At 41.0% G+C, this 16,746-nt stretch overlaps 1 protein-coding gene across 1 annotated transcript in view; it reads left to right on the plus strand.

Moving 5' to 3' along the window:
- snx14 (sorting nexin 14) overlaps window positions 1–16,746 on the plus strand; it is a 217,068-nt gene that overhangs the window by 102,606 nt on the left and 97,716 nt on the right. The window contains exon 17 of the mRNA XM_060830993.1: window positions 13,210–13,342. Coding sequence (XP_060686976.1) covers window positions 13,210–13,342 — 133 coding nt within the window. The remainder of the gene's footprint in view (window positions 1–13,209; window positions 13,343–16,746) is intronic.

Raw genomic sequence — 16,746 nt, forward strand, 5'->3', positions numbered from 1 at the left:
ACTCAGTTAGGTTAGTGAGACATGACTCCCTGTGTTCACTATCCCTGATTAGTACTTCCCGTTCCACACGCATGTAAATCCTGTTCCAAATACATGTAAATCCTGTGCTTCAGGATTTCCTACAACAACGTGCCCACCACCAATTTCAGGCTCACTGGTCTATAATTCCCTAGCTTTTCCTTACCACCTTTCTTAAATAGTGGCACCACCACATCAGCCAACCTCTAATCTTCTGGCACCTCACTTGTGGTTATCGATTATACAGATATATTGGCAGCAGGCCCAGCAATCGCTTCTCTCGTTTCCCACAGAATTCTACGGTATACCCGATCAGATCCTGGGAATTTATACACCTTTTGTGTTTTAAGATGTCCAGCACAACTGCCTCAGTAATATGAACATTTTTCAAGATGTTGCTATTTATTTCCCCTTTTTCTCTATCTTCTATATCCTTCTCCATAGTAAACACTGATGCAAAATACTCGTTTAGTATCTCCCCCAGCTCCTGCGGCTGCACAGATAGGTGGCCTTGCTGATTCTCTCCCTAGTTACCCTTTTGTACATAATGTATTTGTCGAATCCCTTCAAATTCTCCTCAACGTTATTTGACAAAGTTATCGCATGTACCCTTTTTGCCTTCCTGATTTCCCTCTTAAACAAACTCCTATTACCTTTATATTCTTCTTGGCATTCACTCGATCTCTGCTGTCTACACCTGACGTCTGCTTCCTTTTTCTTGACCAAAACTTCAATTTCTTGAGTCATCCAGCATTCCCTACACCTACCAGCCTTTCCTTTTACACGAAAAGCAATATACAGTTTCTAGACACTTGTTATCTCAAACTTCCCAATTTCCAGCTGTCCCTTTACCTGTGAATATTCGCCTCCAATCAACTTTTGAAAATTTTTGCCTAATACAATCAAAATTACTCTTCCTTTAATTTAGAAATTTTACTTTTAGATGTGGTCTATCCTTTTCCCTTGCTATTTTAAAATTGCTCAAATTACAGTCACTGGCCCCAAACTGCTCCCCCACTGACACCTCTGTCACCTACTCTACCTTAACAAGTCACAGAATTTGAATTGTACCTGTCTCAAGTTCAGTGACCTCAACTCCACCTTGTTGCCAATGGGTTCTTTTTGGCAAAGTACCTACAAAAGAAAGCAAAAAAGAGTATTAAAGTAAAATAAAATCCTGATCATAATTACAATTCTAATTTTCAAATTCTGATCTAGAAAAGCATTGAAATATTTGGTTTGCAGGAAGAATGAAGCCATTGAATTGCAGCAGTGTCATGGTTTATTCTTGTCATTGACTGTGTTCAAGAGAAGGCAGAAATGTTCACACAGCATCAAAGCTTTATTAGAATAATTGTGTAAATGTCAAATTTCTCATATATTTCCCTTAACTCTGTTTAGAAGGTACTGCTTTGCCTTTTATGGGCATCACACTGCTATCCTCAACAGTATCAACTGCTTCCAGTTTCAGTTTCTCATATGGAGACTTTCCTATTGAACCTGTTCAAAGATTTTGTGTATCTCTGATGCTGGTGGAATTTGAATCTGGGTCTTCTGACCTGAGAGGTTGGGACACAACTGCGCTCAAGAACCCTCAGTCTCTGGTATATGCATTTTGAAGCTTAATTCTATCAAATCATAAAGCTTAAATATCTATTGTCTCAGCTAATTAGATTGCATATATATATCTCATTTAAACTAGTAGCAGGAGTAGGCCGTTTGACCCTTTGAGTCTGGTCTGCTGTTTAACATAATCAATGTCAAACCTATATTTCAATATCCAGTTTCTGTGAATTCTTTATACTCCCGATGCATTTTAATTTCTAATAATTTATCCATCTTTTCTTGAGTATACTCATTGACCCAACTTCTACAACCTTCATTTGTAGCAAATTCGACAGGTTGAGTTTGGATTGCCATCTCTAGTATCAGCTCAATGAATCTTTGCTGTACTCCTGCTGCAAGTATATCCTCTGTTAGGTGGGAAGATTGAACTACGTGCAATACTATAGAAGAGGTGTCACCAAGGTCCCAAACACACCTTCCAGGTACATTGGTGCTTTACCTGCACATCACTCCATCTAGTCAGCTGTATTCACTCTTCACAATGTGGTCTCCTACACTGGAGAAACAAATTGTGATTGCCTTGCAGAACACCTACCTTCTGTCTACAAATAAGACTGTGAGCTTCCAGTCACCTGCCACTTCAATACAGATGTTTCCTGTACAACATCTCTGTCTCAAGCTTGCTGCAGTGATTCTATTACAGCAATGGGCAACCACCCCCCCCCCCCCCCCCCCCCCCACTAATTTAAACCTTCAATACAGAAATGATTTAACCCATTCTGTAAGCTGTTAAAATTCGAAAGGGAAAAAACTATTCCCAAAGTCATCATTTAAGGTAAAAATTCATATCTTTAATTTTTTAAAAGTCTAATAGAGAATAATTCACTAATAACTATTTGCAACTCATTTATGTAAACCTACTCTCTCTCCCCCCGCGCCCCCCCCCCCCCCCCAAAATCAATACTGGTCCAATACGAACCCCAATCAAGATTTACAGAAAAATTCAAATTTCCAAAAAACCAGCCAGCTGTCGAATCTTCCTCTGTAGATTTGTTCTCTAGGTTGGTGTTGTTCTTTTTTGCTGTGCAAACTCCTTTTCCAGAACCTCTGAGTTCTTACTAGCAGCTTACATCTATTGGTCTTTTGGCAGTTCTCCTCCAACTGTTCAATTTCTTTCTCAGTTTTATACTCCAAAGCATCAGATTGTTTCATTGGTGTCAATATTATAAAAATACTAAATTCAAACTTGATTGGAGTTTGGTAATTTGGGGCATAATTTAAACTGGCCAGATTTGAATTTGTTTTTTTTTGTCTCCAGGCAACCTAGCTAATCCATCTGTTCAACCAAATGTTTCCTTGTTTGGAACAGTTAGTGCTGTGTCAGATAGTTCTGCTAGCTTTTAACTCTCTTAAAGGCACAGTACCCTTTACATCTTCATAACAATCCCGCAAAGCTCAGTGCAAGTTGGAAGAACAACATCTCATTTTCCGCTTGGGAATTCTGCAGCTCTGGACTTAATATCGAGTTCAACAATTTCGGCACTTGAGGCCAAGTCCCTATCCCAGGCCTTGTCATCACATATTCGTTGCCTCAGACAGACCTTTAACCGCATCTTTGTCTGTCCAACTGTTCTCTCTCTTTGGACTCTAGCTCCAGCTATAGTTTACTTTTCACCCCCTGCCTGTCCCCCAATCCACCTTCAGCATAAGTACCAACATTTACCCAGCTACCATCAATTCCTGATGGAGAGTCACTTGACCTGAAACATTAACTCTGATTTCTCTCCACAGATGCTACCAGACTTGCTGAGTTTTTCTAGCAATGACTTTTTTTTGTTTGAGTTCCAGCATCTGCAGTTCCTTTTTTAAACCAATTATTTCCTTCTATTTTCAGTCTGCACACTTTTTTTTATTATGCCAGTATATAATTCCCAATCGTGTGAACTCTAACTTTGCCAACTAAAATGTCAGATCTTACCAAACACATTCTTGGACTTCAGAAGCACCACATCTACTAGTCCTCTTATTGTACTAGTTACATCCTCAAATCTCCAGTAGATCAGTTAAGAATGTTTAGCCTTTCATAAATTCATGCTGACTTTTCATAATCCTATTAGTGTTTTCTGATTCTTGCCACATCTTTGAAGAATAGCCTTTATTGTCACGAATGAGTGCAGTAGATAAATTGCAGTGGATAAGTTTGTAGTGTTGCGCCTCAGCGCCATCTTAAGTACAAGGTACCTAGGACAAATAGTTTAAGAATTGAAGTAGTAGGGGATAAAGAAAGACTAGCATGGGAATGCAAAATTTTAACATCCAGATTGAGAATAAAAAGTGTGTCATTAAAGTACTCAAATAGTTCTTTTGTTTTGCTTCTGGCTCCGACCCTTTTGTACTTCCGGGACTTGGCCCATGCTTGCTCTGCTCCCCATTCTGGGATCCGGCCGTGACGACTCGTTTCCGTGACTTGGTCCATGGCTCGCTTTGCTCCCCGCTCTGTGCTCACTCTGCTCCCTGCTCCGTGACTTGCCTCGTAACTCACTCTGCTCCCCACTCTGCAACTTGACCCCCTTTGTCTCGCCTCCATTCCCCAGGTAGGGTAGTTTAAGAAGTTAAAAGTTTGGGTGAGGGAAAGCAAAACTGCTGCAAAGAGGTCTTTCGTAATAAACCCGAATATGTTTTCCCCCACTATTGATGTTTGGGTAACTGGTCTGTCATTCTTTTTTTTAAACTTGAGGTTATATTTGCCACTGTTTTAATCTGCAGGAACTGTTTCAGAGTCTACAGGATTTCGGAAGTTAGAGTCACATAGTGTGGAAACAGACCCTTTGGTCCTACTAGTCCACGCTGACCATGTTCCACAACTAAATAGTCCCACTTACCTGTGTTTGGCCCATATCCCTGCCAACACTTTCCAATTCATGTACTTATCCAAATATCTTTTAAACGTAACTGTCCCAGCATCCTCCACCACTTCCTGTTTAATGACCAATTTATCCAGTAATTCCAGTGCCACTGTCTTTAGTATCCTGGAAAGTAGATTATTAGGTCCTGGTGATTTGTCAGCTTTTATTCCCAGTAATTTGTCCAGCACACTTTTTTTTGTGAACCAAACTTGATTTTCTTCAATACCTCCTGCTCCTTGGCTGATGATCTTTGAGAGATTATTTGACTGTTTATTGTGAAGACACCAAAAATGTGTCTTCAATTCCTCTGCCATTTAAAGTCATAGTCATAGAGATGTACAGCATGGAAACGGACTCTTCAGTCCAGCCTGTCCATGCCTACCAGATATCTCAACCCAATCTAGTCCCACCTGCCAACACCCGGTCCATATCCCCCCAAACCCTTCCTATTCATATACCATCCAAATGTCTTTTAAATGTTGCAATTGTACCAGCCTCCACCATATCCTCTGGCAGCTACTTTCATACACATACCACCCTCTGCATGACAAAGTTGCCCCTTAGGTCTCTTTTACATCTTTCCCCTCTCACCCTAAACTTATGTTCTCTAGTGCTGGACTCCTCCACTCTAGGGAAAAGACTCTGTCTATTTATCCTATCCATCCCCCTCATGATTTTGTAAACCCCTCAGCCTCTGATGCTCCAGGGAAAACAGCCCGAACCTATTCAACCTCTCCCTGTAGCTCAGATCCTCCAACCCTGGCAATGTCCTTCTAAGTCTTTTCTGAACCCTTTCAAGTTTCACAACATCTTTCCGATGGGAAGGAGACTAGAATTGCACACAGTATTCCAACAGTGGCCTAACCAATGTCCTGTACAGCTGCAACATGACCTCCCAACCCCTGTACTCAATACTCTGACCAATAAAGGAAAGCATACCAAATGCCTTATTCACTATCCTATCTACCTGCGACTCTATTTTCAAGGAGCTATGAACCTGCACTCCAAGGTCTCTTTGTTCAGCAACACTCCCCAGGACCTTACCATTAAGTGTATAAGCCTGCTAAGATTTGCTTTCCCAAAATGCAGCACATCGCATTTACCTGAATTAAACTCTATCTGCCACTTCTCAGCCCGTTGGGCCATCTGATCAAGATCCTGTTGTAATCTGATTCCCATTCTTTGATTCCCATTATAATTTCCTCCATTTTTGACAGTTAAGGGGCCAACATTTATCCTCGCTAATCTTTTTCTTGTCACTTGTATTCAGAACCTATTATAATCAATGTTACACTCCTACTTTATTTTCCCCTCCTTGATTAGTTTTTTTGTACCTTTATTGCAAGCATCTATAACTCTCCTGTTTGATGCCTTTCCTTCACTACTGTTTGTTGGTGCGTAGACAAACCTTTTGCTTTCTATCTCTTGGTGTTTCTTAGCCCTACCCATACCGGTGATTTTGGGAGCCAGTATCCTTCTGCATTATTGCATCAATAGACTTGTTTAGTCACAGTGCTACTCCATCTTCTTTCACTATTTGTTTGTCCTTCCTAAATGTTGAATACCTCTGGATGTTCAACTCCCATCCTTATCACCCTGCAGCCATGTCGTCTCAGTTGTAATTATGTCATAGTTTTGTATATCTATTTGTGCCATTAATTAATCTACCTTATTGTAAATGCTCTGTGCATTAAGACACAGTCTGTAGACTTGTCTTTTTATCTTTGTTAGTCATCTTAGCTTTACTTTGCATTATGACTTTTTTAATCACCCTTGTTTTCTTTCTACTTTCCATTATCACATTTATAGCTATCTTTTCAATCCATATTTCCCTTTTCTCTGTCTCCCTCCTCAGGTTCCCATTACCCATTCTAGTTTAAATTTTCCCTGACAGTGCAAGCCAACAGCGTTCTCCCCATTACCAGATGCAAACCATCCTGTTTGTACCAGTCCCATCTTGCCCAGAATTGGTCTAATTGACCCAGGAATCTGAATCTTTTCCCCCTGCACCTACAGCGACATTATTTATTTGATATACCCTGTTATTTCTACATCCACTAGCATGTGGCAGACGTAGTAATCCTTTTGAGGTCCTCTTGTTTTTATATCTGAGAACAGGGAAGGTGAGGCGTTGTTGGTCAAGGACAGTATTATGGTGGCAGAAAGGACATTTGATGAGGACTTGTCTGCTGAGATTAGAAACAGGATGGGGTTTTCCATAGGCCTCCAAAAAGTTCCAGAGATATAGAGGAAAGGATTGCAAAGATGATTCTAGATAGGAGTGAAGCTAACAGGATAGTTGTTATTGGGGCTTTAACTTTCCCAATATTGATTGGAAACGCTATAATTCAAGTACCTTAGATGGGCCAGTTTTTGTCTAATGTGTGCAGGAGGATTTCCTGACACAATGTATAGATAGGAATGTGTTGCTGGAAAAGCGCAGCAGGTCAGGCAGCATCCAAGGAACAGGAGATTCGACGTTTCGGGCATAAGCCCTCCTTCAGGAATGAAGAAGGGCTTATGTCCGAAATGTCGAATCTCCTGCTCCTTGGATTCTGCCTGACCTGCTGTGTTTTTTCCAGCAACACATTTCCAGCTCTGATCTCCAGCATCTGCAGACCTCACATTCTCCACAATATATAGATAAGCCACATTGAATTTAGTACTGAGTAACGAACCCAGCCAGGTGTTAGATTTGGAGGTAGGTGAGCACTTTGGTGATAGTGAACACAATTCGGTTAAGTTTACTTGAGCGATGTATCGTGATAGGTACATACCGCAGGGCAAGAGTGATAGCTGGAAGATGGGCAGTTATGATGCGATTAGGCAAGATTTAGGATGCATAGGTTGGGAAAGGAAATTGCAGGGGATGGGCACAATTGAAATGTGGAGTTCATGCAAGCAACAGCTACTACGTATCCTTGACAAGTAAGTATCCGTCAGTCAGGGAGCAAGTCATCGAGTGAGGAAACTGGTTTACTAAAGAAGTTGAATCTCTTGTCAAGAGTAAGAAGAAGGCTTATGTAAAAATAAAATGTGAAAGCTCAGTTAGTGTGCTTAAGTGTTACAAGTTAGCCAGGAAAGACCTAAAGAGAGAGTTAAGAAGAGCCGGGATGGCACATGAGAGAAGACTTTGACAGTTAGGATCAAGGAAAACCCTAAACTTTTTATAGGTATGTCAGGAATAAAAGAATGACGAGAGAAAGAGTAGAGTCTGTCAAGGATAGTAGTGGGAATTTGTGAATGGAATCCAAAGAAATAGGAGAGGCATTAAATGGATATTTTTCATTACTATTCATACAAGAGAAGACAGTGTTGTCAAGGAGGATACTGAGAGACAGGTTATTGGACTAGACGGGATTGGTTTTCACAGGGAGGACGTGTTAGCAATTCCAGAAAGTGTGAAAATAGTTAAGTCTCCTGGGCTAAATGGGATTTATCCTAGGACACACTGGGAAGTTAGGGAGGAGATTGCAGGGCCTTTGATTTTGATCTTTATGTTGTCATTGTCTATAAGAATAGTGCCAGAAGACTGGAGGATAGCAAATGTTGTCCCCTTGTTCAAGAGGAGGAGTAGAGACAACCCTGGTAATTATAGACCAGTGAGCCTTACTTCGGTTGTAGATAAAGTATTGGAAAGGGTTAAAGGTGATAGAGTTTATAATCATCTAGAAAGGAACAATTTGATTGAGAATAGTCAACATGATTTTGTGAAGGGTAAGTCATGCCTCACAAACCTTATTAAGTTCTTTGACCAAATAGGTGGATGAGGGTAAAGCTGTTGATGTGGTGTATATGGATTTCAATAAAGCATTTGTTCAATTTCCCCACGGTAGACTATTGCAGAAAATATGGAGGCATGGGATTGAGGGTGATTTAGCAGTTTGGATCAGAAATTGGCTAGTTGAAAGAAGACAGAAGGTGTTGGTTGATAGGAAATGTTCATCCTGGAGTTCAGTTACTAGTGGTGCATTGCAAGGATCTGTTTTGGGGCCATTGCTGTTTGTCATTTTTATAAATGACCTGCATGAGCGCATAGAAGGATGGGTTAGTAAATTTGTGGACGACACGAAAGTCGGTGGAGTTGTGGACAGTGCAGAATGTTGTTGCAGAATACAGAAGGACATAAATAAGCTGTAGAGCTGGGCTGAGAGGTGGAAAATGCAGTTTAATGTGGAAAAATGTGATGTCATTCACTTTGGAAGGAATAATAGGAACACTGAGTACCGGCCTAATGGTAAGATTCTTGGTGGTAGTGTGGATGTGCAGAGAGACCTTGGTGTCCATGTGCATAGATCCCTGAACATTGCCACCCAGGTTGATAGGGTTGTTAAGAAGGCTTACAGTGTGTTAGCTTTTATTGGTAGAGGGATTGAGTTTCGGAGCCATGGGGTCATGTTGCAGCTATATAAAACTCTGGTGTCGCTGCACTTGACCATATTGCATGCATTTCTGGTTGCCGAACTATAGGAAGGATGTGGAAGCATTAGAAAGGGTGCAGACAGATTTACCAGGATATTGCCTGGTATGGAGGGAAGTTCTTATGAGGAAAGGCTGAGGGACTTGAGACTGTTTCTGTTGAGAAGATTAAGAGGTGACTCAGTAGAGGCATACAAGATGATCAGGGTATCAGGTAGGGTGAACAGTGAGAGCCTTGTTCCTTTGGTGATGGCTAGCAGGAGGGGCATAGCTTTAAACTGAGAAGTGATACATATAGGACAGATGTCAGAAGTAGGTTCTTTACTCAGTAATAAGAGCATGGAATACCCTGCCTGCAACAGTAGTAGACTCGCCAACTTTAAGGGGATTTAAATGGTCATTGGATAAATATATGGATGATAATGGAATTGGGGAGATTAGTTGGGCTTCAGATCGATTTCAGAGGTTGGTGCAACATTGAAGGCCGAAGGGCCTGTACTGCGCTATATTGTTCTATGTTCTCAAGTTGTGAGACTTCTTCACTTTGTAACCTGTATCATTGGTACTAAAATGTACAATGCCTATTGGCTGTTCACCCTCTCTCTTCAATAGCCTCTCTTGGACGTACTTTTCACTGGGACCAGGGATGCAGCATGCCAGCTTGGAGTTTCTTTTTGTGGCTGCAGAAATGCGTATCTGTTCCCCTCACTAATGTATCCCCTCTCCTTATCGCCCTGCCACTCCTGTTCTTGTCACTGAACCACCCTAGCTTCCATTGATATTCCCTGAGAAGCCCCAATAGTCTCCAAAGTAGGTCCTTTTTCTATTCTAAACACTCCTGCTATAGTCCATAGTCCTAACCTTATTTATTTTAATACACTGCAACTTAATTGCTTGAAAAAAGTAAAAGTAATTCTTCTGACCATACTCCAGATGCTTCCTAATTTAGAGCTATTTAAGTATGCACTCTACCAGTATTAACTCACCAATGCTATCGATGCTGTCTCATCAAGTTTATTGCTCTCCATTTGCGTTTCTTCAAAGTAAGTTCACCGTTCTCCTCAGGAGCTGCTTTACACTAAAGTTCCTCCCAGAACACAGCAGTTCTGACTTGCTGCACACTCTTCTCAGTCCACTTCAGTGATACTGACAGCTTCACACTCCTCCTAGCACACATTTCTGAACTGTTTAGATTAGATTAGATTGCTTACAGTGTGGAAACAGGCCCTTTGGCCCAACAAGTCCACACTGACCCGCTGAAACGCAACCCACCCAGACCCATTTACCCCTGCCCTTAACACTACGGGCAATTTAGCATGGCCAATTCACCTAACCTGTACATCTTTGGATTGTGGGAGGAAACCGGAGCACCCAGAGGAAACCCATGCAGACACTGGGTGAATGTGCAAACTCCACAGTCAGTCACCTGAGGTGGGAACTGAACCCCAGTCTGCAGTGCTAACCACTGTGCCACCGTGCCGCCCACTTTCTTGCTGCTCATTTTCTCTCAACTCCTTCTTCTTTCCTTTGTATCAACATGAAATTCTCGTTATTCTCAAAATCTATTTCCACTCTTGTCTTCCATCTCCCAAGATTTCCTGCAATCCTGTGTTTTTGTGAACCTTCAGTAATTGTCCAACAACCCTCTAAATTTGCTCCGCTTTGCTTTCTGTGATTCATTATCAATGTCTACTTTTTCAGCTTCCTTATGCAACCCCATTCTTCAACAACTGTCTTCTCTCCCTGCCTTGAAAGATTGCTTGCGGAAATCTCTTCATTGATTGCACTTGCCCTTTCCACATTCTTTTAAGTTCGTTTGGACTTGCTGTGCATTGGTTGGAAAATACTCCAGAAATTTATGTGAGTTACATCAGAAGTTATAACATACAGTACAGGTACACAATCCTTTATCTGAAATGCTCAAGACCAGCTGGTTTTCGAAATTCAGAATTTTTCGAATTTTGCAAAAAGTAACAGTCGACGGTGAAAATTTTTAAAAAACCTTACTTAACAGCAAACTTAGTGTGAGTAATTGAGGTGCTGGGCCATGCCCCCCACATCACATCTGAGTGACACACTTCGAGTGGGTTAACTGTTTGCAAGTCAAGCAACCTTGTTAATGAGATTAAAAACTTTATGAAAAGACCTTTACATTTTGGAGCTTTTTGGATTTCGGGATTTCGGATAAAGGATTGTCTACCTGTATTAAGAGTGACAGCTTCAGAAGCCCAACAAAGGCTAGAAGTAGAGCAACCCCTTGAACCTGCTGTGCCTTTCATTGAGGTCATATCTGATCCCCAAGAAGGCCACAAGACACAGAGCAGAAATAGGCCGTTTGGCTCATCATACCTACTGTGCCATTAAATGAGATTATGAATGATTTGATAATCCTGAAATCCTCTCTTCTGCCTTTCTCCCACAACCATGATTCCCTTACTGATGAAGCATCTATCTGTCTCAACCTTGAAAAACCTTAACAACCCAGCCTTGATAGCGCTCTATGGTAAACAATTCTACAGATTCACTGCCCTCTGAGAGACAATGATGCAGCTTTCCTTAAATAAAACTTACCCGCAGAGATTGTTCTTATTTGTATCCTCACCTGCCTGTTCAGACATTGCTATAGTACGGTAAGCATGCTGTATTGCAGGGATATAACTTTTGCTAGTTTATTGAGAGTGCCGGTTCATAAGGTGCTGATTAAAACAGTTTGTTGTATTGGTTCTGTTTTGTGATGTGTAACTTGATGCATGATATGTTGCACACATAAGATCTGAAAATGCCTTAAATGAATAGTAAATTGCAGATTTGGTACTTTTAGCTACTACTTTTGATAATATGTGATTACAAATGATACGTACATTGTCTCCAACAGAAGTCATTGTATGCTTGTAAATCTAAGAAATGTCTGGAGTATAAATTGGAATGATGTGGAGGCGCTGGTGTTGGACTGAGGTGGACAAGGTCAGAAGTCACACAACACCAGGTTATAATCAGAAGGAGGACAAAGGAGCAGCATTCTGAAAGCTTGCGGTTTCAAGTAAAGCTGTTGGACAAAAAGCAGATGTTGTATGACTTCTGATCAAAGTGCACCTTGACTTCATCCTATTATACTATAGAATCGCTACAGTGTAGATAGAAGCCATTTGACCCATTGAGTCTGAACAAACCCTCCAAACAGCATCCCACCAGATTCCCACCCCACCTTCTCTCCATGACCCCACATTTGCCCATGGGTAATCCACATAGCCTACACTTACCTGGATATTATAGGCCAACTTAACATGGCCAGTCACCTAATATGCACATCTTTGGACTGTGGGAGGGAACCCGTGCAGACATGGGGAGAACGTGTAAACTCTACACAGACAGTCACCCAAGACTGGAATCGATACCGGGTCCCTGGTGTTGTGAGGTGCATTTTGTAATTTTCTAATTATTGCACAGACCTTTCAAACATTCACCTTTAGAAAATAATCAAAAGATATGTATTCTTGAGCTTGCCAAGTAATATTGAAATAATTTAGGATAATGTGCCCTCTCTAGCTGAGGACTTGCTTGAACCAATTAAGAGGGAATATGCTGCATCATTTACACTTCATTTTTGCCTATTCCTTTCAAATAAAAATAGCAACCATTAATCAATTCGGTAATTGATGAATTGATTGAGTTGTTTTGCTCGTTGTGTTGAGTATAAAATCTGCCAACCACATGTAGTCCAGATGTGTGCCAATTTGTGGGAAAGAAGCTGTAATACCACAGATCTTGGGGTATGTGGATTATGGATGCAGTTGTATTTTTAAAAATGGCTAAAAGAGTTGCTTTTCAGCATTAGAGTAGTAACCATTTATAAAGGTAAGAACATCCCATCTAGCTCTGATGTTAACGTGGGATATATGAGCATCAGAGTTGTATTGGCAGTGTTAAACTGTTTCAGTGAATACTCTGAAATTTCAAATTCTACATTCACTTTTAAAAGTGCTCAATATCTTCTCAATAATTTTATGTTTGAAGGTGGTTGAATTAATATGCCTTATTTTCTCTCTTCACTGTTTGATTTTACTATATTATGCTATTAGATCTGTAATAAAATGCACAAGAAAAAGTATATCCAAATTCACTGAACTAGTAAATTGTAGCCTTCAAAAGACACTCTCATTGCAATTGCCATCAACAAATCAGAGCTGCTCTTTGATTCTGGCCATTGCATGAGCTGATCCTTACACTGCATGTTCCACATTTGCTCAATCATTGTTTAACATGTAAAGGATTTACTGACCCATTGTGTGCTGTCATTCAGGGGCTCCAATAAACGTGGAGAATCTTTTGGAATAAGTCGAATAGGCAGCAAGCTCAAAGGAGTCTTTAAAAGCACAACAATGGAAGGAGCTATGTTGCCTAACTATGGATTGCCAGCAGCAGATGATGATCTTGTGAGTGAAATTGAGCTGTTATGTTGGTTAAGCATGGTCTACATAGAAAGCTGATAGCTTATAAACTGTCAATCTATTCATTTGGATTAAGCATATGTTGGCATTGTTACAAATGCAACAAAATGTCATACAGGAATAATATTGTTTTCATAGCAGATTTTACGTTAGAAGTGTAGTCCAGGACAAATATGTAGTCATACTTTAAGGTCCTATATTCTTGGCTGGCATTTAGAGTTAGGTGGTAACCTGGAATGGATATTCAGGATATTATCAAAGGATACCTACTATGTGGAAACAGACCATTTGGTCCAACTAGTCCACACTGACCCTCCACAGAGTATCCCACTCAGACCCATTTTCTTACTCTTCATTTCCTATGACTAATGCACCTAACTAACACATCCCTGAACACACTCTGCAATTTAACCTGGCCAATTCACCCAACCTGCACATCTTTGGACTGTGGGAGGAAACTGGAGCACCCGGAAGAAACCTATGTAGACATGGGAAGAATGTGCAAACTCCACACAGACAAACAGTTAAATGACAAAATCCATCTCTAAGTTGCTGTTATGTTCTTAATTATCTCACCTCATTTTTCTATCTTTTTGCACATTTTTTACTGCACTTGTCCATATCCATCTCTTTTGTATCACATCTGTGTTTCCCAGCAATGTGGGCCCTTCCTTGCCTAGGAGAAAGTGAGGACTGCAGCTGCTGGAGATCAAGGCTGAAAATGTGTTGCTGGAAAAGCGCAGCAGGTCAGGCAGCATCCAAGGAGCAGGAGAGTCGACGTTTCGGGCATGAGCCCTTCTTCAGGAAGGCTCATGCCCGAAACGTCGACTCTCCTGCTCCTTGGATGCTGCCTGACCTGCGCTTTTCCAGCAATGCATTTTCAGCCCTTCCTTGCCTAGTCCCATTCTTGTGTCAGAATCACCAGCACGTTAGGTGACCATTCAACATATCTAGCCCATGTAAGTTTTATAGAACAATTCAGTCAACCCCAATCCCTTCCCTTCGTTGTACTTTGTTTTAAAACAATCTTTGACTTTGTTACCTATTCCCTTCCCTTATTCCAGTAGCACTGCAAGCTCAGGTACCTTACACTAACTAAATATTCGGAAAATCAAAGTCATTGTTGTATGCCTCCATCAGAAGCCACTCAGTCCATCCCACTCCTTGACAATGGTTGAACTCAATTATTTGCAGCCTTGAAGTCCTGTTTAACCCTGAGCTGTTGCCAAACCAGTGTCCTTACCATCACCAAGACTCTACTTCAACTTCTGTCACATGGGCTGTTAGCTGGTCCTGTCTCAGATCCCATGTTGTTGTAACCCTCATCTGATCTCAACACTACGTTTGTGGGCGGCACGGTGGCACAGTGGTTAGCACTGCTGCCTCACAGCGCCTGTAGACCCGGGTTCAATTCCCGACTCAGGCGACTGACTGTGTGGAGTTTGCACGTTCTCCCCGTGTCTGCGTGGGTTTCCTCCGGGTGCTCCGGTTTCCTCCCACAGTCACAAAGATGTGCGGGTCAGGTGAATTGGCCAAGCTAAATTGCCCATAGTGTTAGGTAAGGGGTAAATGTAGGGGTATGGGTGGGTTGCACTTCGGCGGGTCGGTGTGGACTTGTTGGGCCGAAGGGCCTGTTTCCACACTGTAAGTCTAATCTAATCTAAGTTTAAATTTTGCCCTCATCTCACCTGGCTCTGTTTGACACCCTCCACCCCTTCTGTCAGATGTGACTCAGTATTAACTATGTTTGAGTCCAAGGACAGATGTCCCACTCCAGCACTGGGACACAAATTAAAATAGATACTCCAGTGAGTACTGAGGGATGCTGTATTATTGCCTGAGATGTTTAATCAAAGACCAATAAGCTACTGGGTGAATGTGAAAAATTCCTTTCATCTTTTTAATTAATAGTTTTCTCTACATCGACATCTCATAAAACACTTAACTGATTGTTTTTATATTGCTGATTGTAAGAGTTAGTTGAGTACACATTGACTGCTGTATTTCATACCATGTCAAGTTTCTTCTGTGAATTTGCTTCCACCCCACCTTGAAAGATTATATTTCAATTCATAACTCCCTGTTAAATTTCAAACATGTGGTGTATGTCTATTTGACTAGCTTTTGCATATTGTCCGAAAGTCTGAACTGAGAAAGGTCATCAAATTGAGAAGTTATCATTTTCTCCTCCGATGTTGCCCATCTGTTGAGTGTTTCTAGTAGTTTTTGGTTTTATTTCAAGTTTCCAGCATCAGTATTTTTCTTTCATCCTCCTGAAAACTTATTATTCTCCACTTCTCTAAGTTTCATCACCTGCAAACAAATCCATGTCCTCAATACATATTAAGGAATGAGGTTATCTGCGCATCCACCCCTGATGACCACATTTTTATACTGTCTACAGCCTGAAAAACATTAAGCATTGCCATTTGTTTTCTGACTTCTGGCCAATTTTGTTTGTGCTCCCACTTTCCCTTTGAGCAGATGGCACTTTATATTTGCTACTAAGTTTATTATGTGGCACTTATAGATGCTTCTTGAAAGTCAAATTACACAACATCAAAGATAATCTCAGCAATCCACCCTTCTTAATCAGAGATCTGTTTGTCATCCTCAAATCTGTGTTGATTTTCTTTTCACTATTGTCTAAAGTAGATTAATTGCACCATTTCCATGGTTAGTATTGTGCCCCAGTTTACCATGGAATTTTGAAATTGTAACAGCATTCTTTAGTAAACAGCATTTTCTAAGTGCCAATTAATTCTGTTTTTAAAGGTCCTCAACATGAGGCATACTGGCCTGCAATTATTGGGATTATGTTCTTTTTTTGAACAGGGTGTTCCTTCCAATGCTTTAGCAATGCCCCCATATTTAAGGAGATTTGGAAGATATTAGCCAAAGTCTCTGCAATTTTCACCTATGCATCCCTCACCAACTTTTTGATGTATTGATTCTGCACTGTGACTTCTACCTTAAGTACTGCAGGACCTTTTTATTTGTATTGATCCTATGGAGCATTGCCACCTGCAATTTCTACTTTGGCAGTATCTTCCTCAGTGAGTTTTGCAAAATATTTATCCAGCATCACAGCCTTCAAAAGAGAATTTTCTTGATATGTTTAGTCACATGAAGACTCCTGCAGGCATCATCCTTGAATTGTGAAACAACGCAGATGGAAATCTGTTTACTAAAGACCTTCAGGTTCCCTGTTAAATTAGCTGCTGTTTTGCCGAGTCAAATGTTTGATCCTGAAACATCTGAGTCTTCAAGATTATTCTGTAGTTCAGGGAGTGATCACTTTTTCTGTTCGGGTTGATCTGGGGTTGTTAAGGGTGGCACGGTGGCTCAGCGGTAAGCACTGGTGCCTCACAGCACGAGGGACCCGGGTT

The sequence above is a fragment of the Hemiscyllium ocellatum genome, chromosome 10 (assembly GCF_020745735.1).
Source record: "Hemiscyllium ocellatum isolate sHemOce1 chromosome 10, sHemOce1.pat.X.cur, whole genome shotgun sequence".
Lineage (NCBI taxonomy): Eukaryota > Metazoa > Chordata > Chondrichthyes > Orectolobiformes > Hemiscylliidae > Hemiscyllium > Hemiscyllium ocellatum.